Here is a 19,899-nt window from a genome sequence, read left to right on the forward strand (position 1 = left end):
CTGATAGGGGAGGGGAGGGAAATATATCCCTGGTGGTGGGGTCCGTTTGGAGGTGGCGGAAATGACGACGGATGATATGATGGTGTGGTCTCACCAGGGCCCTGTACAGCTGCAGAAGCACTTCTTTGCTTCTATACTCAATTCCTCTTGTTATGAAGGCCAGCATGCTATTAGCCTTCTTCACTACCTGCTGTACCTGCATGCTTGCCTTACTCCCAGTAAAGTCAGATTTACATGGTAATACATAGTCTACATAGCACCAAGACATTCAACCCAAGAGGATTATGCTGGTGTTCATTTTTCACATGAACCTCCTCATTCCTTCTTCATCTAACCCCATGAACACATTCATCTGTTGCACTCTTCTTTATGTATTTGCCAAGAATTATCTTAAAGTGCACAGAGATAATAATCATTCCAACTACTCTGTTAGGTAACAAATTCCAAAATCTAACCACTCATGGGCTTGACCACTATTTGCATGACTTCTCTATTTGATTCATTAGTGACTGTTACCTTTATGACTGTTAGTACTATTTTCCCCTGCAAATGGAAACATTATTTCTATGTCGATCCTAAGAAATCCTATCATAGGGCTTAATTTTCATCAAGGAGATGGTCATTGGGCAAGTTCCCAATTCTGCAATTCTGTCTCTGGTAACGGTACCTACTTCTGCCATATTTTTGTTCCTCTGAGTTGTGCCCCAACTTGGCAATGGAGGCAGGTAGATTGTGAGGTCAGCAGTCTAGAAGATCCATCTCCTTTTACTGGATCATCAACCCAGTAAACATGAATTTCAGGCCTTCACAAGTAATGAAAAACCACATCAAAGAATCATCTACTATTGTACAAAGAAATATAAGTATCAATGAAACAAAACCTGCTGGTGGTGAGGTGTTCTATGTCTCGAATTGTATCTTTGTGGTCCTGAAGGGAGACGGTGACCAGTCTCAATTCGTGGCCCATGTCGGTACCAACGACATCGGTAGAAAGAGGGATAGGGATGTAAAGCAGGATTTCAGGGAGCTAGGGTGGAAGCTGAGAGCTAGAACAACAGAGTTGTGATCTCTGGTTTGTTACCCGTGCCACGTGATAGCAAGGCAAGGAATAGGGAGAGATATCAGCTGAACACGGGGCTGCAAGGATGGTGCAGGAGGGAGAGTTTCAGGTACTTGAATAATTGGGGCTCATTCTGAGGAAGGTGGGACCTGTACAAACAGGATGGTTTTCATTTGAACCAGAGGGGTACTAATATCTTGGGTGGGAAATTTGCTGGTGCTATTCGGGTGGGTTTAAACTAGCTCAGCAGGGGGATGGAAACCTGAGGTGTAGTTGCAGTGCACAGGAGGATGAGAGTAGGGAGGACAGGGACAGGATTTCAGTGTCACAGGAATGTGCTGGCAGACAGCAAACTTCAATGCCAGAAAGTATCCAAAATAAGGTCAGTGAGCTTGCAGCATGGATAGGTACCTGGGACTTCGATGTTGTGGCCATTTTGGAGACAATGGATAGAGCAGGTGAGGAATGGATGTTACAGGTTCCAGGGTTTAGATCTTTCATTAAGAACAGGAAGGCCGATACAAGCGGGGGAGGTGTGGCCTTATTAATGGGCTTCAGATTAGTATGACAGGGTGGCGCAACATCGAGGGACAAAGGGCCTGTACTGTGCTGTAATGTTCTATGTTCTATGTTAGTCAAGGAAAATATAACGGTGGCTGAAAGAATTTTTGACGAGGATTCGTCTACTGAGGTAGTGTGGGCTGAGGTTAGAAACAGGAGGAGAGGTCACACTGCTTGGAGTTTTTTATAGGCCTCCACAGAGTTCCAGGGAGGCGGAAGAGAGGATTGGCAAAGTTATTCTGGGTAGGAGTGAAAGGAACAAGGTGGTCATTATGGAGGATTTTAACTTCCCCGACATTGACTGGAAATGCTATAACTCTAGCACGTTGGATGGATCAGTTTTTGTCCAATGTGGACAGGAGGGTTTTCTGACACAGTATGTCGAAGAGCCGACAATAGGGGATCTGGTGCTTCATAATGAACCAGGCCAGGTGTTTGATTTAGTTGTAGTTGAGCACTTTGGAGAGAGTGACCATAATTCAGTGACGTTTAGTTTAGCGATGGAAAGGGATAGGTACATGCCACAGGTCAAGAGTTATCGATGGAGCAAGGGCAATTATAATGCGATTAGGCAAGAATTAGGATGCATAGAATGGGGTAGCAAAATGCAGGCGATGCAGACAATGGAAATGTGGAGCTGGTTTAAGGAACAGATAAGTGTCCTTGATAAGTATGTCCCTGTCAGGCAGGAAGGAAGTGATAAGGTAAGGGAACCGTGGTTTACTACAGAAATTGCATCTCTTGTTAAGCAGAAGGAGGAGGCTTATGTGTTGATGAGGCAAGATGGTTCAGATGAGGCGATGGAGAGTTACAGATCAGCTAGGAAGGATTTAAAGAGAGAGTTAAGAAGAGCGAAGAGAGGACAGAAGTAGTCTTTAGCAAATAGAATAAAGGAGAACCCTAAAGCTTTCATTAGGTATGTGAGGAATAAAAGGATAACTAGGGTAGGAATAGGGCCAGTCAAAGACAGAAGTGGGAAGCAGCTAAATATGAGGTGAAGCACTTTGGGAAGAATAACAGGAAGGCAGAGTACTTGGTAGTGTGGATGTGCAGAGGGATTTTGGAGTCCATGTACATAGATCCCTAAGAATTTCCATGTAGGTTGATAGTACTGTTAAGAAGGCATATGGTGTGTTAGGTTTCATTCATAGAGGGATTGAGTTCTGGAGCCACAATATCATGCTGCAGCTAGACAGATCACTAGTGCGGCCACACTTGGAATATACAGTTCTGGTCTGCCATATTTCGGGAAGGATATGGAAGCATTGGAAAAGGTGCAGAGGAGATTTATTAGGATGTTGCCTGGTCTGGAGGAAAGGTCGTATGAGGAAAGGCTGAGAAACTTGGGTCTCTTCTCATTGGAAAGAAGAAGGCTGAGAGGGGATTTGTTAGAGACATACAAAATGATCAGAGGATTATATAGGGTAAACAGTGAAAGTCTTTTTCCGAGGGTGATGACATCAGCTTGTACGAGGGGGCATAACTACAAATTGAGGGGTGATAGACTTAAGACAGATGTCAGAGGCAGGTTCTTTACTCAGAGAGTGGTAAGGGCATGAAATTCCCTACCTGCCAATGTAGTTAACTAAGTCACATTAGGGAGATTTAAACAATCCTTGGATAAACACATGGATGATAATGGGATAGTGTAGGGGGACGAGCTGAGAATAGTTTACAGGTCGGTCCAATATCGAGGGCCGAAGCGCCTGTTCTGCGCTGTATTGTTCTATGTTCTATGTTCTATCTGTGGGTGCAGACATTTATACTGTGTATTGTACAATTTAATTTTGAGCATAACTGAAAGCTTCACATTTTCATGAAACTAGATCACAGTTATCAACAGTTTTTATGTACCTGAAGATAAAGATATTGGTGATCCCCTTTCAACCTTTTTAAAGTGCCATTGTTTTGACCTTTTTTCCCCTGAAGTTCCAAAACACTGTAGCAGCACATAAAACAGTAATTGGTGCTCCTGGAATTTGAGGAAATCACCTCAAACATCAAAAATACCTCAAAAAAGGAGCAGTTCTTACAGTCACAATTTCCCCATCCTCCATCTTGGATTACCCAGAACCATCTTTTCTTTTATTTAGTTTCCTTCTTCCCCTATTTTCTCTTTAAGGCATATGCATACCTGCTTGAACGTGTGTACATGGTTGGTTGAGCTCAATGGATTAATCATTCTTTGAGTCCTGCCATGCAATCATAATAAGGCCATCTGAACAGAAACAGAAGTTTGATTCTCTGGATACAACTGCATACCATCTCATTATGAATGCATGTGCAACCGCCACCCTTTCAACCCCCAAGACGAACATACACTCTCATTTTCCTATAGAGTTCATAGGTGATTTTAATTTAAGTTAACCAGTTTTTTTTGTTTTGTAGCTATGCATGTGCACTAACTTAAAGGGGCTGATTGTGTGCAGTCTGCAAGAGAATCTCTGAGTTGTTCCAGGGCTGAAAAAAATTACCCCAGACCCCTCTAGTCTCTAAACCACTTAAAGGCCATCTGTTGTAGGAGCATCTTATTTACATATTCTAAAGTTGATGGATGTGAATTCACAGCACAAACAATCATGACTCAGTACAAATTAGCAATGCCATTCAGAGACGACAAAGATGTGTTGTTTTCAGTTGAAAGCACTTTCTGATGTTCAAAATGAGGCATATTTATAGCCAGAGAAAACCCTAATCTGATGTATTGCTATTATAAGTTTTTATATTAATTCATTAAATGTGAAAGTCGCTGGCAAGGTCAACATTTGTTGCCCATTCTAATATCTCTTAAGATGTTAATGAGTCACACTTTGAAACTACTGTGATCCATGTGACATAGCTGGTACACACATACACAATGCTGAGGAATGGAGTTCCAGGTTTTTGATCCAACAACCATGAAGGAATGGTGTTGTAGTTTCAAGTCAGGTTGGTGTGTGGCTTGGAAAGGAACCTGGTGGTGTTCTAATAAGTCATCATTGTCTTTCCAGATGGTCGAGACAATGGGATTGGAAGGTGCTGTCAAAGAACTCCTGCCAATGATGCAGCCCTTGCAATCACCAGAATAAAGGGTAACAATTTTTAAAACAGGAATTGCTCAGGGGAAAGAAACAATATCGTTCTTGTCTCCTACGCAAACATGCTTGTCTCTGTAAAGTCCAGATTCTTATCGGAATATGGATGTTTTCATTTCTGTAATGAATGCTTCAGATGCATCTGTTATTCATTGCTCAATACGTTTTCTATTTGAACAAAGAAGTTTTCTTGGATGTGGGAAGTAGTGAATGTTTGTTAGTGTTGAATAAATGTGGCAGAAGTCCAGCTTTTCTAGTCATGCTAAAAATGGATTTAGGGCCACGGTATAAAACTACTTATGCAATACGGGTTGGCATAAAAATTAGGAATTTGAATAGCGTAATACACCTATTTTAATATTAAAACCAAAGTCGAATGTTAAATGAGAAGATGTTTATAAGTTTAATTTGAAAAGATATTCAACATATGATAGGTCTTACTGACATTTCTTTTCTCATTTCATATTAAATAGGTACTATGTACATGTGAATACAAAAAAGATTCACATTCAAAATTCCTTAATTGATTAATAATCCTACCAGATGTAACTTTAAATAATTGTCACAATGGATTGTCCTTTTAAGTTTCTTTGTGATAGAAATTCACCGGATGAATGAACAGATTAAGCTTTCATTATTAATTCTTCTTCATAATTTTGTGTTGCCCTTTTTGATACTTTTACTTTCAAAAGTGTGTCTGAAGCCAAAGTTCAAATCATTAACACCTAAAATGAGCTGCAGTATGCTGCTCTGAAAACACTGCTGCTAAGACAATTGACAATAATCTAAATAAGGTAGTGCACAAAATTCTGAACAAGAAAAACAATTCTTCCTATCTCCTGATATTTTTGGATTCTTTAAAAATGCAAGGATCCAGATCTTTCCCAAAAACTAATCACTTCTGTCTGCTGCTGTATCTTATCAATGTATCAAATGCTACTGCAATCTGTCCATTGTTCTCTCTTAGATAAGCTTTTTAAAATACGGCAATAAAGAGAACAGAAAGCCATTTTTCTATCCATCTTCAGTAGTGGAGGTAATGTCTACCAACATTTGTTTGAAATAATGATGTGTCTCTAGAAATGAAAGAAGAGGTAGAAAACAAAAAAACAAACCATGCCTTTGATTAAGAATAACAAGTACCTATTGGAAGCTGTTGTGCTATTCTAGTACTCAGGTAATGGTCATAGATCAGACAAACTTACTGCTTGACATGATATGCAACTTTCCATAATTAGATTACAGTTTTGTAAGTTACTTTAGGATTAATAAGGGCGTTGTGATAAGCTTTAACTTTGAACAAGTCGGAGTTCAATAATCAGCAGTTTGGATGAGTTTATTGAACTGGAAGTTAAAATTGCAAGTGGTTCTTAGCTACAATCTACTATTCAATTTTAAACACCAAAAGCACAATGAATATATCAATTAGCGACAGGAATAGGCGATTTACTCCTCAGACTTGCTCTGCTGTTCAATAGTCACAGCTGGTCTGACATTGAAGTCAATTCCATTTCCTGGCCAGCCCTAATACCCCTTCGACTCCCTTCTCAGTCAAGAATCTATCTACATCTATCTTAAAAATAGTTCAATTACCTTGCCTCCACTGCTCGCTGTGGAAGAGAGTTCTCAGGCTCTTGACCCTCTGAGAGAAACTGTGTCCCCTCGTTCTATTCTCTCCCACAAGTGGAAGCAACCTTTCAGGACCTCCCTGGCAAGTATCTTCAGGATCTTACATGTGTCAATAAGTTCACCTCTTATTCTTCTAAACTCCAATCCCCCAGCCTGTCCAACCTTTACGCATAAGGTAACCCCTTCATCTCAATAATCAAACAAGTGATCGTGCTCTAAATTGCTTGTCTTCTGAACAGTTTTTCTTAGTTACCACCAAAATGACACTTGAAATCCCATGCTACTTACTATAATGTCCAGTACAAGATTACAATAAAGTCTCACAGCAACTAAATGTCAGTTTGAAACAAAGAAAGGACATTTACAGCTTTTCGTTGAGGTTCAGAGAAAAAAAAAGTTTCAACCTAGAGGCCTGAATTTTAGTGTTGGGAGTTACTTAAAATTCATTTATCCATTTTAAATAAATTAAATTTGTTTTCATCTATCTTGTTTGAAGTGCAGGATTAGTTGTTCTTCCTCACCCTTTAAATTATTTTATATTTCACTTATCCAATGAATGGGGTAGGAACTCAATATCAATGGGATTAAGGTTATTTCAGGCATTTTTGCAGAAATACATTTATGACCTGACTTCACTTTTTTTCATAAGTGCATCGACTTGACAACTGAATAACAATTTTAAGCTATTTATGATGTTTTGATAGGATGCTCCATGCAACACAAGGATAGGCTGACAGACAAGTGGAGAGAACAACATTCGTTTAATAATAAAAGATTCAGTAACAACTGTCTTAATCTAAAATATAAAGCAAATTTAAAGTCTCAGTATAAGAAATTGCATCATAGATTTCAACGGTTCAAATACTTGACTATAAATAAACCTTCCAAGGAGGATATACATTGTAACTGTACTGGAAAAATGCATTTTTTTGCATCAGAAATCCTGAAATGATACAAAACTGTGGTCTTACGTTTTTTTTGGATATATGTCGATTTTGTCAAGGTTCTTGTTGGGTTCCTACCGTGAGGCTTAATGGGAACTTTTGCTATATCTCCCCAAACACATCTTGTTAACTATATATCCCATCCCTGTGATGCCTCTTTTGCTCATTTCTAGTCCCATCTTACCACTTACTGTTTCCAGATCAACTCGCCACTCACCAGATATCTCTGGTGCCTGTGCCACTGTGCACCCAGACAAGCTCTGGCATTGAAAAGCTGCCCTGATTCATGATGAACAGTCATTTGAAGTATGTTGGAAAAAGGGAAAATGATCCTCCGATAGGGATGTGGAGGTTCTAGTGGATGGGGTGATGCAGAGGAGGACCATCCTTTGCTTGAGGACCAGCAGAGGAGGCCATGACACCAGAGTCTGGCTGGTTAGTACTAAGGAGAAAGTGAGGTCTGCAGACGCTGGAGATCAAAGCTGAAACTTTATTGCTGGAACAGCACAGCAGGTCAGGCAGCATCCAGGGAACAGGAGATTCGACGTTTCGGGCACATGCCCTTCTTCAGGAATGAGCAGAGAGTGTTCAGCAGGAGAAGATAAAAGGTAGGGAGGAGGGACTTGGAGGAGGGGCGTTGGAAATGTGATAGGTGGAAAGAGGTCAAGGTGAAGGTGATAGGTCGGAGTAGGGTGGAGGCGGAGAGGTCAAGAAGAAGACTGCAGGTCAGGAAGGCGGAGCCGGGCTGGAGGGATTCGGCTGAGACAAGGTGGGGGGAGGGGGGATGAAGAAACTGGTGAAGTCCAAGTTCATCCCCTGTGGTTGGAGGGTTCCCAGTCGGAAGATAAGACGCTCCTCCTCCGACCGTCGCGTTGTTGTGGTTTGGCGGTGGATGAGTCCAATGACCTGCATATCCTCGGTGGAGTGGGAGGGGGAGTTGAAATGCTGTGCTACAGGTTGGTTGGGTTGGTTCGTCCGGGTGGCCCAGAGTTGCTCTCTGAATCGCTCCGCAAGTAGGTGGCCTGTCTCCCCAATATAGAGGAGGCCACACTGGCTGCAGCGGATGCAGTAGATGATGTGGGTGGAGGTGCAGGTGAATCTGTGGCGGATATGGAAGTTTCCTTTGGGGCCTTGGAGGGAAGTGAGGGGGGAGGTGTGGGCGCAAGTGTTGCACCTCCTGCGGTTGCAGGGGAAGGTGCCGGGAGTGGAGGTTGGGTTGGTGGGGGGTATGGATCTAACAAGGGAGTCGCGGAGGGAGTGGTCTCTACGGAAAGCTGATAGAGGAGGGGAGGGAAATATATCCTTGGTGGTGGGGTCCGTTTGGAGGTGGCGGAAGTGACGGCGGATGATGCGCTGTACATGGAGATTGGTGGGGTGGTACTAAGTCAGCACTGCGATACCCATGGTCCGGAGGAATGCTGCAAGAATGTCAACAATCTTCTTCTCTGTACCAGTGTAAGTTTCACACTCTTGCTGTGACCTCACACTCACTCTCTCTCTTCAGCTACACCCACCTTCCACTAAGACTCATGCTTGACCCACTCTCACTATAGCCTGAAATGTCTTCCCTCATTTGCTCTTATTCCCTCCAACATTGCTAACCCTGCATGCCCTCTGCACTACCTACTCACTACCTTGCAACTACTAACAACAGTAGTAACAGCTGAGCCACTACATTTAACTCACTCAATCCCTCCCTTTCTCTCAGTCCAGGAGAAAACAGCCCATAACAGGGTGGAAAGAGCCTAAATGGATGGAGACATGCTTGACATTGAGTTTCTATCCCACTGAGGACAGAATCCTGTTGCCTGCAGAAGACAACTGAGGCCATTCCTGTGGGGATGCTGAGACATCAACCGAGTGAGTACCACTCTTTGTTCCATGCAATCCTCATATTATTCCTGCTAGCAGCACCATTCATTGCATAGCAGTTCCAACCATTTGCCTTTCTCTCTCTTGTGCCTTGCAGATAACAGCAGGATGTCCACTGCCCCTGCCAAGAAAAAGCCAGCTCTGCCAGAAAGCACATCCTTGACCTCTAAGGAAGAGCATTCTGAGGCCTCAAAAGAAGCATTGGCAACGCAACCTTCAGCGCCCCCACAAGCTCAGATACTGACACCCTGATGGGACACCCCTACCTTTTATCTTCTCCTGCTGAACACTCTCTGCTCATTCCTGAAGAAGGGCCTGTGCCCGAAACGTCGAATCTCCTGTTCCCTGGATGCTGCCTGACCTGCTGTGCTGTTCCAGCAATAAAGTTTCAACCCTGATGGGAATGTCATGTTTAGAAAATTCAGGAGTACAAGCAGATGAGCACCTCATTGTGACAGCTTCTCAGCTGGCTGAAAATGGTTGCTAGCATACGGAGGACCCTGTGGTGTTGGCAACCAGATACTTCATCCAAATGTACAAGGAGAAACAGGAATATCAGACAAGTATGTGGGAGGCAAGTGCACTCTGGCACAGAGGTTGCAGGAGTTCAGCAAAGCCATAGGCACCCTTGAAAGTTAAAGCAAGGAGAGCTTCAAGGCTCCAGCAAGAAGACCCTCAGCATGCTTGAGCTATCCAGACACAAATGCTTAAACAAACCTCCAAGGCCAACAGACTCCATTGCTGAGCAGACCACCTGCACCCCAGCTGTGGAACTGGGACAACACTGAAACATAGCTGAAAGGACAGAAAAAGAAAAATCCTTTGGAGAGGACTTTGGTGGCATCGGTGGCAGTGCACAGTCTATTAAAGTATCACAATTGTCTGAATGTTATTGGTTTCGCAATACATCTCTTTGTTTGAGTCCTTGGTCAGCCTGTACTGTAACTCTGCCAGCATAATGCCAAATGAGGTTTGAGAAGATTTGTAGCTCAGGTTGTGGTTCTGGATGTATGTTTCCTCACTGAGCTGGAAGGTTCGTTTTCAGATGTTTTATCACCATACTAAGTAACATCATCAGTGAGCCTCCGGTGAAGCACTGGTGGTATGGCCCACTTTTTATTTATGTGTTTAGGTTTCCTTGGGTTAGTGATGTTATTTCCTGAGGAGATGTTCATTTCTTGTTCTTTTTCTCAGGGGGTGGTAAATGGTTCCAGTTGGAATGCCATGCTTCTAGGAATTCTCATGCATGCCTCCGTTTGGCTTGACCTAGGATGGATGTGTTGTCCCAGTCGAAGTGGTGTCCTTCCTCATCTGTATGCAAAGATACTAGTGAGATTGGTCATGTCTTTTTGTGGCTAGTTGATGTTCATGTATCCTGGTGGTTAGTTTTCTGCATGTTTGTCCAATTTAGTAATTGTTACAGTTCTTGCAAGGTATTTAGTAAATGACATTAGTTTTTCTTGTTGTCTGCATAGGGTCTTTCAAGTTCATTAGCAGCTGTTTTAGTGTGTTCATAGGTTTGTAGGCTACCATGATGCCAAGGAGTCTGAATAGTCTGACATAATTTCCGAGATGTCTTTGATGTAGGGCAGAGTGGCTAGGGATTCTGGATGTGTTTTGTCTGCTTGTTTGGGTTTGTTGCTGAGAATGGCATGACCCACTCTCACTAGTATCTTTATATACAGATGAGGAAGGACACCACTTCAACTGGGAAAACACATCCATCCTAGGACAGGCCAAGCAGAGACACGTGCAAGAATTCCTAGAAGCATTGCACTCCAACCAGAATTCTATCAACAAACACATTGACTTGGATCCCATTTACCATCCCCTGAGAAAAAGGACAGGAAATGACATCACCACAGGAAACGACATCACCAACCCAAGGAAACCTAAACACATAAATAAAAAGCGGGCCACACCACCAGTGCTTCACCAGAGGCTCATTGATGATGTTACCTAGTATGGTGATGAAACATCGGAAAATGAACCTTCCAGCTCAGCGAGCAAACTCCTATTCATAATGCCTTAAGTCCACACAGATGTACCATGGATTGATTCCTATGTTGACAGTCTGCTGGAGCAAATGGAAGCAAGAAGAAAAGGGCAATGGATTCAACTGGCACCACTGTTTCTCTTGATCAAACATTCCTAATTATTCCCTGGCCTTTGTGTAAAAGTGCTGGTGTGAATGAAGTGGTTAGCAATGTGTGGGGCAGGCTGTACAGGACACAGGAAGCTAATGCATTAGGATCTAGTAGGAGTAGAGAGTCCACAGTTCTATGTCCTGAACAGTGTCTGTGTATAATTTTGTTGCCCTCTAAAGGGCCTCATATCGCTGGTTTCTACAGCTCCCTCCTTTCTAGATTGAGATACTTCCTCTGCCTGCATAAGGTGTGTTCACAGCCATTTTCTTACCCATTATGTACTTTCGATTTCCAGCATGACGGAAGCCCTCAGTGATTACTCTTTGGGCAGTGGTTTCCAGCCTCTGCATAAATGTATTAGTGAGACTCTAGAAATCTGGATCCCTTTCCTAATAGCCCTTCCCATGAATCCCATAGGCTTCACACCATCCCAGGTCCTCATCCAACATGTCTATCAGTCTGCAGCAGCCCATCTTCCACTCCCTACCCCAGCCCTTAGCATATGAGGTGACAATGAGGTGTATCATTGTAAAGACCACGTTGTTTCACTTTTGTGCTTGCTACAACTGTGAGTATGAGAAGGCGCTGTTTTAAAAGACAGTTTCAAAGGATTGCTGCATGTTTTGAATAGCAAGTCACCTGACACTCATTGCAAGCAGCATGTGCGAACATTTGTTTGGGGTTGAATTGGAGCCGGCGGGAGGGTGGGGGAGGGGGTTTTACTGATACAGCTGGGTGCAAACAAGAGGTTGATTGATTTATGAATTAGTACCCAATTATCAATAGTAAAAGCCTTTTGCCACCGTCAGTGGTGTAATGGTTCTTGCGTAACTGAATAGCTTGAGGCTGAGAACAAGATGGAGAGGTGTTTTGATCTCCACAAACACAGGAGCTGTCTCTGTGTTCCCTGTAGTGAAGGGTGGTACGTGTATGGAATGAGCTGCCAGAGGATGTGGTGGAGGCTGGTACAATGGCAACATTTAAAAGGCATTTGGATGGGTATATGAATAGGAAGGGTTTGAAGGGATATGGGCTGGGCGCTGGCAGGTGGGACTAGATTGGGTTGGGATATCTGGTCGGCATGGACAGGTTGGACTGAAGGGTCTGAGAAACAACTTTCTCACCAGGACAATGATCATCGCAGCAAATAAACTGCCTCCCAGTTATCCTCACTCATAACATATTGTGTGTGAGTGTAAGTCATTAGGGATTTAATTATAGTGTTAAACATTGATGCTTTACCACCATTTACTTGTAGCTAGAGTCTAATTACTGGCATTAGTAGTACTTTTTGTTAAGTACAGAAACCTATTTTATTAACCTTGGTTTGAAAGTCAGGTAAAATGGGGTATTATTGCATATTTATTTTAGAATCTTTAACTTCTGTGATGATTCTAGGAACATCAGTGCTTGATTTCCAGTGCACTACCCATGACATCATACACTATCCACCCCAACCGAAGTGCTACTCTGTTCCCATTATGCTTTTATCATAATCCTCCATTATAAATACAGCTGCCTGCTTCACAATTGTTGGTCTTCCCCAACCTACAGCCACCAAATCTCATGAGTAGGTTACCAAGTATTCTTCTTGCAGCAGTGGCCCCCGGCTCTCCTGTTCTTTCCACCTCCTAACATCTCTGGATGGACACAATGGACTGACAATTGGCCACCACCTTCTGTCACCAGCTCTGGACATATTACTTTATTTATTAAAAGTAATGATAAAAAAGATCTGTTATTTTACTTTTTACCATAATTTATCACCTTTGCTTCCTGTTGGAAATTGTCAACTCCTTTTCCAAGTTTTGAAGTCACAGACTCCCTATGGTACCATACCCAAGTATCTATTATTCATTTTTGAGGCTTGATGTATGAATATTGATGTTGGGGAGCTTGTGTTGACTGGGGTGGACAAAGGTAAAAATCACACAATATCAGGTTATACTCCAATAGGTTTATTTGGAGGCACTAGCTTTCGGAGTGCTGCTCATTCATCAGGTAGCTGTGGAGCAGGACCATAAGATACAGAATTTATACCAAAAGATTACAGTGTCATGCAACAAAATGATATATTGAACAAACAATGCTGTTAAGTCTTTCATCTTTTAGAATGGGTTGCATTAATATGTAAATTCCAGAACTTCTTTTAAGTCACATTCTCAAAATAATTTAAGGTAGTGCTTTCAAATAAACCTGTTGGACTATAACCTGGTGTTGTGTGATTTTTAACTATATAAGCATTAGTAGGCTCTTTTATTTCCCAGAAGAGTACTGGACAATACTGAGAAACAGGGCACTGCGAGGTCCAGTACAAATATTTCTTGCATTATTCAGCTGAAATTAACTAACATAGTGAAGAGGCTCAGCTACTCACTGGATAATTTTACTCGAAGACGATTTATGATAGTGTAAAAATGTCACAGTTAGGCAATTGCCAATGAATTCAGGCTAATTAAGTTATTGCTACTTCACTAAACAATAGGAATCGGTTATCTTCAGGTCTCATCATTCAGGAAGCCATAGCTTCACTTACAATGAGGTATGAAAGACAAGCAAACCATTGAGTAGTCAAGAAATGACAGTTCAGATGATATTTACTTGAGTTAAAATTTAATTATATCTGAAAAGACTGCCCATTGAGAGAAAATTGTTTGACTAGTTGAAGCTACTCTAAAATCTAATCCTAAAGAGATGTGATTGAAGAGCTGTATGATTCCTAGTTACATGTTTCATACTGCCTTAGTCAAGACCAAATTTATCTCTGATGTATTATGCAACAAAAATTCAAGCACTACGGGAATTTTGAAACACTTTCCAATTGGAGTATTGTGTATGTGTACTATTGCTTCTTGAAATTTATTAATTATTTCACTATCATATTTATTATTTCTCAGGAGTGAGGGAATATTATAAGTATCCTTTCTAATCTACAAGTTTGTAGAGTCAAGATGCACTTGTCTGCCATTTGGATGCTCTGCCCTTCATGATACACAGGTTTTGATTCATAGGATATTTGTTTTGCTCTTGGAAACGACCTTACTGATATGAATACAACTGATGAAATTGGGGAAAGCTGACTTCTAACAGTGAGTGCAGTAACGATCATGATTTTACATTTCTATAATTTCTCTGGCAATCTTGGGGAACATGGTGTTCCTGAAAAATTGGTGCTTACCTGAGAGTCTGATAGGGAAGGCTTCTCGGTCAGGCTGCTGCTCTCTGCTGGGATTAGGTCATTATATTTTGTGCTGACATCCTCATCTGAATAATGGAGGCTACCGGGACTTGGCCGTGGTGGAGACCTGCAGAAACAAGATATTTGTGAGACATGGCAATTACCCTTGATATGAAGTGTATGACATTTTTATGCCTCAGTCATCTTGCTACAAGCAGAGGAATGGAAGGAAATAGTCAGAAAGTAAGACACACCTGATGTAACAAACACAATGAAAGTACAAAGTTTTTGAAGAACATCCAAGCAAATTTCTGAATAGTTCTAAATATTCATCATATATCTGTTTAATTAAGACTCCACTAAAATTTTAAACCCTGTTATTTTGAGATTTCATTGAATAAAGTATAAACAATGTGAGTAGCTTGAGGTGTAACTAAAGATACCAGCTATTTTAAAATTATGAGTGTTATTAGATTTTTATGTTCTGGAATTGTTTCCTTAATTTAAGATTAAATAAAGGGAGTAATATGACTTTCCCTGAAATCTGCTTGACAATAAGCCTGGCACAAATAAAGATCTATGGGAGATCCAGGTATGTCACTCAGCTATTGGTGAGAGATATTCATTATGGAGACAACACAGTCTTTGAGTTTACAATAGATGGTCTCAGGTCTCCCAAAGTCCCAGAAAGTTGTTGGAAGTATTATGTTAATAATAGTTGTGCTGTGAACTGTTCATTTAATATCAACATGAAAGACAGTTGGGCTCTCATGGTAGCTGATTAGCATTTATGTCTAGATACTAGCCCATGTGCTTCATATTGTCTTGGGTAAGGATGCAGATTAAGCCAACGTAAAAATCAAGTTGCAGTCTTTTTATGATTATCACCAAAAGCATTTAGAGTTGGCCTGCATCTGACAGAGAGGAAGCAGCTCAAGGTCAAAAAAATCAGTATGGTTTGCCATGCAGGAATGTGGAATAGCTAGCTCTCAGTCAAAAACACAACATATTTATGGAACTTCACCCTACATTTCTTCAAGCTGCACTCTTGATCAGTTGCACAAAGCAAATACTACTTCTATGCTTCCTTTACCCTATTCTCAGCCGCACCAACTTATTAATGGTACTTGCCTTCTCTGAGCCTCTTTGGTATCTAGAGTTTTTCCTGAGCCATCACCCCAACACTTAAGAGAAGGGGAGACCGGGGGTGAAGTGGAATCCTTACCAGCTTGGAGCCTGCTATAGTAGCACCTTTTCAGATGGAGTCACTTGTCCTGACAGCATTTGTTACCTATTAATAATTGCCTTTGAGAATTTATTTGTGAGACACCTTCTTGAACTGCTATAATTTACTTGCTGCAAATAGACCTACAGTGCTGTTTGCAAGACAGTTCCACTAGTCTGTGACAGCGGTCATGAAGAAACGTGGTATGCAGCTTGGAGATAACTTGCATGTTCCCATGCATTTGCTGACCTTGTTCTTCTAGTTGGTGAGTATTGCAACTTTTGGAGGGTCTCAAAGTGCCTTGGCAATTTCGTGTAGTACATTTTGTACATTATTAAATTGCTAATGCTATGTGGCAGTAGAAAAAAATGATTGCTTTATGTGATGATAAGGTGGGAGAAAGTGAGGACATGCTGGAAATCAGTGTCGAAAAGTGTGGTGCTGGAAAAGCACAACTGGACAGGCAGCATTCGAGGAGCAGGAAATTCGATGCTTTAAGCATGAGTCCTTCATCAGCCCTTCCAGCACCACACTGTGATGAAAGGTGCCAGACAAGCAACCTGATTTATCCTGGATGGTGTCAGGTTTTGAGCATTTTATGAGCTGTACCCCACTCATGCAAATGGAGTATATTTCATCGTATGCCTGACTTTTGTCTTAAAGACTGTGAATAGGCTTTGGGGTATCAGAAGATGAGCTATTTATCCAGAATTCTCAGTCTCTAATGCACTTTTGTAACTAAAGTGTATATATGGCTAGTTCAATTAATTTTCTGGCCAATGGTATCCTTTAAGATTGTGATGAAAGGAGATTCAGCAATAATGCTGTCATTGAAGTTTAAGGGAGAGAATTGGATTCTCTCTTGTTGGAATGAACATGCTTGGCACTGAATGGCTTGACACTTAGCCCAAGTCTGACTAATATCTAAGGAGTTGCAAATAATTCTGAAAATATACATTCATCAACAAACATTCCCACTTTCAACATTATATAGTGGGAAGATGTGTTCTGCTGGAGTTACTGGACTTGAAACATTAACTCTGTTTTCACCCCACAGATGCTGCCAGATCTGCTGAGTTTCTCCAGTCATTTCTGTTTCTGTTTCAGATTTCCGTCATCACAGTTCTTTGAGATAGTTGCCCCCACTTCCATTTGATTTAAATTTTGCCAGGGCTCTTTGATGTTACATTTGGCCAAATGCCGCCTTTTGATGATCAAGATCAATCCCTTTCCTCTTATCTCAGGAATTCAGCTTTTTTTATTGTTTGAACAGGGCTGTAATGCAATCTGGAGCTGGGTGATCCTGGTTGATATTAAACCGAGCATCAGTGAGCAGACTGTTGCTGAGTAAATGCTGCTTAATGTCACAGATGGATCCATTCCAAAACTTTGCTGATAATCAAGACTTGACTGAAGGGTTCTACTAATTGGCAGGTTTGGATTTGTCCTGCTTTATATGACGACATTATAAAATCTTTTCAATAGTGAAGAAAACTTGGAAGTACTAATATTCGCCAATGTTTGACCTGAAGAATAACCAAATTAGTTATGAAAGTCCTTGTATTTGCAATTGAAACATTCAAGTTGTTCTTACTCATTTTGAGCTGCATTGCAATCATTTTATTTCTATTAACCTCAGGAGCACATGAAATAGTCACATAAGCACGCAAGCATGATTCTGAATCAATATTTGAACTGCAAACAAAACCCTGAATATGTTCTTTGTGGTGCTGTCAATCCTAGCACTACGACGACTGAAAGATTGATATGTAATAATATCATAGAACTTCAACTTTCAGCGCTTACAGACACCTAACTCTAAAAGCATTTGAAAGACAGGGTGTGGTATTGAAACAGCAACCAAACCATTTCAACAGTTCATAAGAAGCTCCTCCTAACTGATTAAACAGAAAGCACGTGCAAGATTTGAGCAACGGCAGTGTTTGTGAATCCAGTACATAAATAACTAATTTTGACGTCTGCAGTGAAAAGTACGAGACCATTAAATTTATAAGTTTTCATGCCTTTTTGAACCAAACCTCATGGACCACTTAAGGCCTCCAACTTATTTTGTTTTTGCTGAGTTAATTGATAGCAGCTATGATTATATTTGCCATACTGCAATTAATCTAATTGAAAATGGGTGAAGAAAGTGAAAATTAATCCATCTTCCCACTTTTCACTAGAAATTATCTCTGTTGTAACAAATACCTATATTAATAGACAAAAGTTCAACTGTAAGGTCGACCATCTATAATTCAACACTGACCTCAAATAAGAATGGCTATCTCGGATCAATAGTAAAAATTAGTTGAACATACAAAGCCAAATTCAATCCAGTCCATTGTGGCAGGGAACATAAAGGCTGGGCCTACTCATCCATTCTGAAGAAGGGTCATTGGATTTGTAACATTAACTCAGCTTTCTCTCCACAGATACTTCTACAGGCCTGCTGATTTTGCCAACAATTTCTGTTCGTGTTTCTGATTTACAGCATCTGCAGTTCTTTGGGTTTTTTTTCCTATTTATTTGTGGGACAGGTTGTTCAATACTCTGCTGGCAACAGGAATCCCTTCAATGATTAAGTTGTTGGCAGGAAGTGACCAATGAGAGCAATTTGTCACTGATGATGGAAGGTTATTTCAGCTTATTGATAAAGGATAAAATGGAAGTTGAATGAAATGCTTAGTGATTAATTGAGCCTTGCACAGCTTTCCCAAGCCTGCTGAATGCTATCCCTCATGATTATACCTGTGGTTTCCTTCAAAGTGCATACGGACAGGAAACACTGATTTGTTTACAAGTAAAGCTGATTGGTTCTCAGCAAACTGAACGGATTGGAACTGGAAACAAGTCAGAGAGAAAGAGAGAGAGAGAGAGACAGAGAGAGAAGGCACAGAATATGTGCTGTTATTCTCCCCAGCAGAAGTTGCCTGCTTTGAGCAGTAACAAACACCGTTTAAACTTGAAGAAGACCAGTTGCCTTTCTTGCAGTAGTTGCTAAGAACTGTGACTTTCTGTCTGATAAATCATGACATTTTCCAAGAGAATCAGTTGTTCTATATTTCTTAAAAACCAGGGATGCTTCAAGGCAAAGAAAACTAAACACCCCAAGGACGTAGTAATATCGATCTGAGACGGGTACAGGTGAGAACAGAAGTGAGTCAAACACTCAGGGGAGGCAGGGACAAGGTAGGACTAATAAATTAAACTGCATTTATTTCAATGCAAGGGGCCTAATAGAGAAGGTAGATGAACTCAGGGCATGGTTAGGAACATGGGACTGAGATATCATTAGCAATTATGGAAACATGGCTCAGGGATGGGCAGGACTGGCAGCTTAATGTTCCAGGATACAAATGCTACAGGAAGGATAGAAAGGGAGGCAAGAGAGGAGGGGGAGTGGCATTTTTGATAAGGGATAGCATTACGGCTGTGCTGAGGGAGGATATTCACGGAAATACATCCAAGGAAGTTACTTGAGTGGAACTGAGAAGTAAGTTGAAACTTTATTGCTGGAACAGCACCTTCTAAGGATTCACTCGATCTATCCTGTCTATACCTGACATATGCTTCCTTCTTTTACTTAACCAAACCCTCAATTTCTTTAGTCATCCAGCATTGCCTATAACTTACCAACCTTCCCTTTTACCCTGGGAGAAAGTGAGGACTGCAGATGCTGGAGATCAGAGCTGAAAAATGTGTTGCTGGAAAAGCGCAGCAGGTCAGGCAGCATCCAAGGAGCAGGAGAATCGACATTTCGGGCATGAGCCCTTCTTGAAGAAGGGTTTATGCCCGAAACGTCGATTCTCCTGCTCCTTGGATAATGCCTGACCTGCTGCGCTTTTCCAGCAACTCATTTTCCCTTTTACCCTGACAGGAATATACTTTCTCTGGATTCTTGTTATCTCATTTATGAAGGCTTCCCATTTTCCAGCTGTCCCTTTACCTGCGAGTATCTGCCTCCAATCAGCTTTCAAAAGTTCTTGCCTAATACCGTCAAAATTGGCCTTTCTCCAATTTAGAGCTTAACTTTTAGATCTGGTCTATCCTTTTCCATCACTATTTTAAAACAAATAGAATTATGGTCACTGGCCCCAAAGTGCTCCCCCCACTGACACCTCAGTCATCTGCCCTGCCTTATTTCCCAAGAGTAGGTCATGTTTTGCACCTCCTCTAGTAGGTACATCCACATACTGAATCAGAAAA

At 41.4% G+C, this 19,899-nt stretch overlaps 1 protein-coding gene and 1 long non-coding RNA gene across 4 annotated transcripts in view; one reads left to right on the forward strand and one right to left on the reverse strand.

The window, feature by feature from the left end:
* sdk2b (sidekick cell adhesion molecule 2b) overlaps positions 1–19,899 on the reverse strand; it is a 949,565-nt gene that overhangs the window by 32,798 nt on the left and 896,868 nt on the right. For all 3 annotated transcript variants that reach the window (XM_043714747.1, XM_043714746.1, XM_043714748.1), the window contains one exon: positions 14,466–14,592. In XM_043714747.1, the coding sequence (XP_043570682.1) occupies positions 14,466–14,592 (127 nt within the window). The remainder of the gene's footprint in view (positions 1–14,465; positions 14,593–19,899) is intronic.
* Positions 8,641–9,378, forward strand: LOC122562152. Its single transcript, XR_006315245.1, has 3 exons — positions 8,641–8,723; positions 8,977–9,128; positions 9,238–9,378. It is a non-coding gene; the product is annotated as an uncharacterized LOC122562152 (long non-coding RNA).

The sequence above is a fragment of the Chiloscyllium plagiosum genome, chromosome 24 (genome assembly GCF_004010195.1).
Source record: "Chiloscyllium plagiosum isolate BGI_BamShark_2017 chromosome 24, ASM401019v2, whole genome shotgun sequence".
NCBI classification, from domain to species: Eukaryota; Metazoa; Chordata; class Chondrichthyes; order Orectolobiformes; family Hemiscylliidae; genus Chiloscyllium; species Chiloscyllium plagiosum.